The following is an 8,295-nucleotide window of genomic DNA, read 5'->3' on the forward strand; positions in this document are numbered from 1 at the left end:
GATGGGGCCCACCAGGAGCTCCTTCTTCATGGAGTCTGGGATGGAGGAGGACAGATGCAGCCAGATGTTCCTGTGGATCAGCTGCTGCCACGCTGCAGTGCGGGCGGTGGACACAGCGATAGACGCACACAGGTTCAGAGTGGCGCTGGCGGCTTTACCGAGCTCCTCCCCTGTCAACACACCCATGTGGGGCCCATATGGGTTGGATATGGGCTGGTGATCTGGTCCCATCTGGGCTGCCAAGCAGGGTCCCAGTCAGTTTTGTCCAGGGGTTCCATGGTGGCCCCATGTGGGCAAGCCCAGATGGGCTGAAGGTGGGTTTCACATGGGCCCTATCTAAAGCCCACTTGGGTAACCCAGGTTTCTCTCACATGGGCCCCATGTGGGCTGATTATGGGTTCCTACTAGGTCTTACACTGTACCCATAAGGGTAGTAACCATTATTATTATGGCTAACAAATTTATTTTGGGGGGTTCTTATTTCACAGTAAGCCCACACAGTACTTAAATCAAGCTACAATAATGAAGAGACAAGCAATACAATTAATTATATTTTAATTTCATAAAATGAGAATAAACATCCTTGTTCGTCACTCTGGGGTTATCTGTCTGTCTGGTCTTTTGCCCCCCGGTCCCTCGCACCAATGAGCCACTTCGACATCGCCCTCTCTCCATCTTTGCGCGTGATCTGGCTTGTCATTGGGTTTTTCTTCAAGCCTCCTGCAAGAAACAGAATATAACGGTCACTTACTTCATATTGCCAACACAACTCTCAGCCAGGATTGTAAAGTCAACTATGTTAAAGGGATACTTCACCCAAAAATTATAATTTTTACATCAATTACTCACGACTAAAAATTATATTTTTTGGGTGAAGTATCCCTTTAAGTAAAGTGCTATATATATTAAAGCTATGGTCTACAATCTGAAAGACGATGAGAAAAAAAATCCCTGTCCTGCGTGTCGTTCCCCCCCTCTCTGCCTCCCATTTCCTGTCTCTGTCTCAGCTCTCCTGTCCATTAAAGGCGAAAAAGCGCCAAAAAATATACTTAAAAAAAAAAAAAAAGCATTATCCACATGCACACTTACCATATATTACTTCGAACAGTTTTAAGGCCTTGAACTCTCTCTTCCCATTTCGGCCCACAAAGTTGTACTGCTTGGATAAGCCATGGTCTAGGAGGAAGGTCATCATCCTTCTTGTGGCCTCGTCCACAGTACTCCCTCCTATGTCCGCCACCGCTGCAACCTAAGGGAGAACAAAGTCAATACAAAGCAAATTTATTTTTATTGCTCATTGGAGTAAACCACACAACATGATAGAACTGTCACAGGCATGGTTGTGAGGACACCTGGGAAGTTTTGGATCAAATTCACTGCTAGACCCCCAATAAAACTGAATTGAGTTGCATTAGCGAGACTTAACATGCATACCAGTTCAGACATGAAGCTTGGGTTTGCCAGCTTTTCTTCCATGATTTCTACATCCCTTACTGTCTGTTAGGGGGAAACCCTCTGGTGTGGAAGAGGCGGTGGTGCCAATGTTGCCGCGCTGTTGTAGAAGTGTTTGTAGCATTCTCCCTTGGATTCTTTGGGTCTCTTTCATCTCCTCAAGGAGTGTTGAGATGCGAACAAACATGCTGTCCCTGATTTGTGTTCGAGGGGTTTCTGGTGGTGAGGTGGTGAGTTGGTGATGGGTTGAGCCATTGGGCCATCTAAGGTTACCCAGAGGTGGTGGAGGTGTATGCCTGGTACATGGAGGCGGTGGAGGTGATGACTTGAGGGTGGGAGGAGGCAGTGGAGGTGTCAGCACAGACCTGAGTGTGGATGGAGGCAGTGGAGGTGTCAGCACAGACCTGAGTGTGGATGGAGGCGGTGGAGGTGTCAGCACAGACCTGAGGGTGGATGGAGGCGGTGGAGGTGTCAGCACAGACCTGAGTGTGGATGGAGGTGTCAGCACAGACATGAAGGTGGATGGAGGCGGTGGAGATGATGACCTGAGGGTGGAAGGAGATGGTGGAGGTGTAGGCCTGATAGGACTGCTGGACCAATCGTCATCATCCTCATCCTCACTGGATAAAATCACTCGCCTAGAAATTCATAATATACAAGCACAATGACATTACTCATTCAGAGAGATGAACACACACACACCTACACACATGCACATAGCTTGTTTTAAACAGGGAAAAAGGCCTAATACTCCACATTTGCTGGACTGTAACATCACTTGTTCACTGTGTGTTTGAGAGGAGAATGTATGTGTGTGAGAGGAGAATATGAGGAGAATATGTGTGTTTGAGAGGAGAATGTGTGTGTGTGAGAGGAGAATGTATGTGTGAGAAGAGAATATATGTGTGAGAGGAGAATATATGTGTGACAATGCCAGAATGAATTATGTCTTGTACGGTCCCTCATAGCTTTGAGCTACATACATAAAACCTGTCCTTCCAAGCATCCATTTAGTATCTACCATTTCATAATTCAAACAGCCTCACCTCTTTTTGCGCTTCCCCCTTCCCATGTTCTCTGCACAATCGGACTCGTCGACAGTCGGTACGTCTGTGTTCTGTTCATACTCAACTAATTTTGTTCGGGCAATCTCATACGTTGCTGTGGGAGACAGACAAAAGAGTTGCAATTAGTTTCATTCCGAAGAGCAAATTTAAACCAAATCAACAGTGAGCTCATCACTATCAATACATCCATCCATCCATCCATCCATTTTCGTCCGCTTATCCGGGGCCGGGTCGCGGGGGCAGCTGCCTGAGCAGGGACACCCAGACTTCCCTCTCCCCGGACACTGCCTCCAGCTCTTCCGGGAGGACCCCAAGGCGTTCCCAGGCCAGCTGGGTGACATAGTCACACCTGCGTGTCCTGGGTCTTCTTCGGGGTCTCCTCCGGCAGGACATGCCAGGAACACCTCCTGAGGGAGGCGTCCCGGGGGCATCCGAAACAGATGCCCGAGCCACCTCAGCTGGCTCCTCTCGATGTGGAGGAGCAGCGGCTCTACTCCAAGCTCCTCCCGGGTGACAGAGCTCTTCACCCTATCTCTAAGGGAGCGCCCTGCCACCCTGCGGAGGAAACTCATTTCGGCCGCTTGTATCCAGGATCTTATTCTTTCGGTCATGACCCAAAGTTCATGGCCATAGGTGAGGGTCGGAACGTAGACTGACTGGTAAATCGAGAGCTTCGCCTTTCGGCTCAGCTCTCTCTTCACCACGACAGACCGATACAACGACCGCATTACTGCGGCCGCTGCACCGATCCGCCTGTCAATCTCACGCTCCATCCTTCCCTCACTCGTGAACAAGACCCCAAGATACTAAAACTCCTCCACTTGAGCAGGAACTCTCCTCCCACCTGGAGGGAGCAAGCCACCTTTTTCCGGTCGAGAACCATGGCCTCAGATTTGGAGGTGCTGATTCTCATCCCAGCCGCTTCACACTCAGCTGCAAACCGCCCCAGGACGAAGGAGCCAACAAGACCACATCATCCGCGGTCCAGAAAAGTGAAGCTGTTTCAGTTGGGTGAAAACTTTTGTGGTCTTCTGGCTTGACACTTTCTGCTTCTCGTGGATCCGCCTGACAAGTTGCTGGACAGGATTTTGAGGCCGACGGACAAGTTTTTTAAGTTTACCTAAAAATGTATCAAAGGGAAAAGCTGAAACACTATCCAATGGACCATATTTTCGTGCATCTTGAGCTAGGTGGATCAATGAAGATGTTATAGCTGACAAATTCAGTGCCATAAATTGAAGCAAAATCTGTTACAAAGAGTTTTAAAATGTCACAATTGTCAGGAGAACATAAAGCAGGACTAAGAAAAATTCTCATAGATACAGACATAAGTAAAAAGTTTCTGTACATTCTACTGGGTATGTTATTAAGGAAGACAACAGGGCCCGTGTAAAGTAAAAATTGCTGAAGCTCTGTAGCTTTCCATGTGCTGAATTCCAACAAAGATTGTGGTTTCCTTGCAAAATTGCTAGGCAAATATTGCCTGAGAGAAACCATATATGCTGACATTACAACAAAAAAATTCACAGATTGCCTGCATTTCAGCGGCCCCTTTAACCAAAGAAATATTAACCCATGCATTGCCCCCAAACACACAAGGTGCATATAATCTAACACAAAACTGGTAACTAAACCTATACCTATACCTATACACACACACACACACACACACACACACACAGGGGCAGAAGCCCTTGTCGACCGGCACGGAGAAATGCACGTCTGAAATGAACAGGAGGGCTGCGGTCCGGTGTCTCCCCAGCGTAATGGGGCTAGCGCTAGCCGTGTTAGCATTGAGGGCTACACCGTGACAACTAAGGGCCGTGGCCGTCAGCACGGGAGTCGCGGCTCGGCGGCTAACGGGGCTAGCGTAGCCCCGTTAGCCGCCGAGCCGCGACTCCCGTGCTGACAGCGGCGGCCGACAGCCTCACCTAGCGCTAGCCCCCCGTGCTGACGGCGGCACCTCAATGCTCCAGTTGCGGTGGCGGTCAGCTGTGGGCCCAAGCTCCAGAGCCTCACCTGGACTGTGGCTATTTTCGAAACCGAATACTACAGAGCCCCGAGGCAGCCGCTCTTCTGTCCAATAAGTTACACACACATTGCGGTTTCGAAAATAGCCACAGTCCAGGTGAGGCTCTGGAGAGTCGAACCCACAGCTGACCGCCACCGTCAGCACAGGAATCGCGGCTCTGCGCTGGCCACGTTAGCCGCCGACTCGTGTGCTGACGGCGCCTCACCCGGACTGTATTTACTTTCCCTCACTGCTAACGTTATGTTATCCGAAACATTCAGAAGACACAACCCCAGCCCCATATTTCACCCACTAAACACATTTTTTTTAGCAGTCAAATTTGGCAGGATCTGTACTGTGACTAACTCAGAAAACTACGACGGAGTATTACCATACTAAGAGAAAAGCAAATATTTATTTTTTTTGGAAATTACGAGAATAAAGTCATAATATTAGGGCTACAAGTATAAAGTCATAATATTACGAAAATAAAGTCATAATATTACGACAATAAAGTCGTAACTAGTGTTAGGAAAGTTCACTTTCTACATGAACTAGTTCAAAGTTCAGTTCGCAAATGTTAAAGGAGAACTTCGGTCGATTTAAACATGCAGCTTCATTGCTAAAGCAACCCTTGACTTGCCAGTACCGAAGACGCGAACAAATTTGGTCCAACCATTACAGAGCTCCGTGAACGGAGACTTAGCATTGAACGCTAACAGCATTGGGTCAGAACTTTGCACTGTGTTTTAAGCGTCTTAACATGCTCCACATCTCACACCAAAAGTTATGCAACATCAGCAGACACCTTAGCACACAGCACTGTAGCGTGTATGACTCAAACTGAATAAAAAAAGTAGTTAAAACAGTGTGTTTGTGCAAGGAGCTACTTACCTGTTTGTTGACATCCATGTCTTCTGGTAGCTAGACCAAACTAGTCGATCCGTCGAGCGTGCACTTACTCCCTCACTGGCGGAGACGGAAACGTAATCCAGCATTTTCGTGTTTATGTTCATAATGTACATGTCCATGTTACAGCCTGTCATGAGCCATGAGCCTTACAATAGCCTGTTAAGCCTGTTAAGTGCACACTCGATGGATATGCTAGTTTGGCTACCGGAACACACTTTTGTCAACAAACAGGTAAGTAGCTCCTTGCACAAACACACTATTTTAACTACTTTTTTATTCATTTTGAGTCATACACGCTACAGTGCTGTGTTGTAAGGTGTCTGCTGATGTTGCATAACTTTTGTTGTGAGATGTGGAGCATGTTAAGACGCTTAAAACACAGTGCAAAGTTCTGACCCCATGCTGTTAGCGTTCAATGCTAAGTTTTCGTTCACGGAGCTCTGTAATGGTTGGACCAAATTTGTTCGCGTCTTCGGTCCTGGCAAGTCAAGGGTAGCTTGAGCAATGAAGCTGCATGTTTAAATCGACCGAAGTTCTCCTTTAAAATTCACTAGTTCAGTTCATAGTTCATAATTCAAAATTTTTAACTAAGTTCATAGTTCCAAAAAGGAACAGTTCATAGTTCTTTTTTTTTTTTTCAATATGTTGCTGCAAGATATTATTTTTCTAAATTATTGCCACAGCCCATATAGAACCACAGACAGCAATTGTTCTATCAGTTTTAACACTGAAACTGCAGCTCTCCCACAATGTACTGCAAAACCAGGTGGTCCAGCTGCGGCTGGGAGATGAAGACAGCGGAGCTATACTGTACACCGTTAATGTGATTTGGGTTGTAGAGGATCTGTTTTGGCTCGCTGTTGCCGTGTCTTTTGATTTTTCATTCACTCGCACAGACCTTGCTGGGTGCTTTAGTTCAATGTGCCGTTTCAGGTTCGCTGCTGACGTTGTTGATGTACGGAGTTGCTTCTTGAAACCCGGCAGGCAAAGTTTACCCAAAAAGGTCAGATTTTTCCCAACTGGATCATCACTGACCTTTTCATAAAATAGTTTTAAGTACTCATACATATCATCATCAATCTTAGATGGCGTCTTAATGGTGGAGGCACAGTCTGAGGTAGTGCTGCTAGCCTGCTGCCTTCATTTGTTTTTGCCTCCATGCTTCACATTAGAGCCCTGCGCGGGACTGTTTTCTTCATCCCGCTCCTGCCCGCTCCCGCTGAATTTCTGACCATTACCGCCCGCACCCGCGACGTGTGTGTTACACTCCCGCCCGCTCCCTCAATGTGTCCACTTCCGCCCGCACCTGCAAAACTCTGAGAATTTATGCCCGCACAATAATAGAGATGCATTGATTTTGTGTCTTCTCCTGTCTCGCAGGAGAAAACACGTCATTTTGTAGGCTATTAATAAAGAGACTCGTAGGGTTATTTGTTTCGTTTCCCTGGTCTGCGTGTCTTTTGACGCACTGGTCAGGAATAGCGCTCCTATTTCGTTGTTTTAATTTAGTTTTTAATGAAATGAAGGCTGTTTCATATTCTATTCTCCTCCTCTGTATTTTATTTATTTTTCTACCTTTATATAATCACGCAGTGATTGAGGTTAAGGTCTCTTTTCTAAGACAGACCTGAATAAGAAACAATAATGAGAACACAATCAGCAGATAGACAACGGTAGAGACCTTGTTTTAGCTTTTCTTCTACTTCATTTGTTGACTCCGTCATCCTGTCGCTCCCGCAGTGTTTGTTTTAGCCGCCCGTTCCCGCCCGCAGCAAAGTTCAAACCGCCCGCTCCCGCGAGATTTGGGTTCCCAATGCAGCCCTCTACCACATGTTGGAGACAGCGAGATCCTCCCAGTGGCACTGGCAGGTAGTGGCACCGCAGTGGCAGTCTGTGGCAGTCAGCGGAAACCTGTGACCTGTCCGTGGCATTTCCTGGCACCCGCTCGGTGTCCAGAAACGCCTCCCTTGACTCGCTGCCAATAAGGGCGGGGCCACATTTCCTGGTATAACCTGTGTTTGTTGTTACGACAATCACTTCCGCCATGGAGTCATGATGATTACAAAATAAAAGCATAAGGAAAAATCCGCTGCTTGTTTACTTATTTTAGTGTACAACGTTTTGCACAATTTCTCTCTGTTTTGTACTTCTTAATATTATCTAAATATATATTAATATCTGTTTCATAGTCTAAATGTGAATGTAAAATAGTGTACATATTGTACTATTCTTAATCTTATATTTAATATTTCCCTGTGTTTATATTATTCTTATCCTTTCTTATCTTAAGCAGCGACACAGTGACAATAGACACTGCCAGTGTTGGAAATATTACTAATATGAAATACAATTTCAAAAATATATTAATTAACAGTTGCTATGCAGTTCCACAACATGCCATGGAATGCCACAGAATGCCAGAGCCTGTCAGAGCCTGCCACAACATGCCACAGAATGCCACAACATGCCACAGAATGCCAGAGCCTGCCACAACATGCCACAGAATGCCAGAGCCTGCCACAACATGCCACAGAATGCCACAACATGCCACAGAATGCCAGAGCCTGCCACAGAATGCCACAGAATGCCAGAGCCCGCCACAGAATGCCACAACATGCCACAGAATGCCAGAGCCTGCCACAACATGCCACAGAATGCCAGAGCCTGCCACGGAATGCCACGACATGCCAGGCTCTACTTTTGTCCCCCCGAGAAATGTATTGGAAATAAGATATTATTTTAACTAAAGTTAGGTTCTGTTCACTGATATTTGTTTATAAATGTTGTCAATCAAAAGCAGCTGTTGAGACTTCTTCGACATTATTTATATGTGATGGTCATCAGGTCAATGAT

At 46.4% G+C, this 8,295-nt stretch overlaps 1 protein-coding gene across 4 annotated transcripts; it reads right to left on the reverse strand.

Annotated features, from left to right (window-relative positions):
* Positions 1-207: 207 nt before the first annotated feature.
* On the reverse strand, positions 208-7,416 carry LOC115567467 (formin-like protein 20). 4 transcript variants are annotated; one of them, XM_030394104.1, is made up of 6 exons: positions 7,124-7,416; positions 2,499-2,613; positions 1,998-2,090; positions 1,495-1,934; positions 1,090-1,249; positions 208-720 (listed from the first exon to the last, which is right to left on the reverse strand). In XM_030394104.1, the coding sequence occupies exons 1-6, from the start codon at positions 7,164-7,166 to the stop codon at positions 591-593; spliced, it is 981 nt and encodes a 326-aa protein (XP_030249964.1). In that variant the 5' UTR covers positions 7,167-7,416; the 3' UTR covers positions 208-590. The 4 variants fall into 4 exon arrangements, with proteins under 4 accessions (XP_030249964.1, XP_030249965.1, XP_030249962.1 ...); XM_030394105.1 differs by having other exon boundaries at positions 1,495-1,817; positions 1,935-2,090; XM_030394102.1 differs by having other exon boundaries at positions 1,495-2,090.
* Positions 7,417-8,295: the final 879 nt, after the last annotated feature.

The sequence above is a fragment of the Sparus aurata genome, chromosome 17 (genome assembly GCF_900880675.1).
Source record: "Sparus aurata chromosome 17, fSpaAur1.1, whole genome shotgun sequence".
Classification (NCBI taxonomy): Eukaryota; Metazoa; Chordata; class Actinopteri; order Spariformes; family Sparidae; genus Sparus; species Sparus aurata.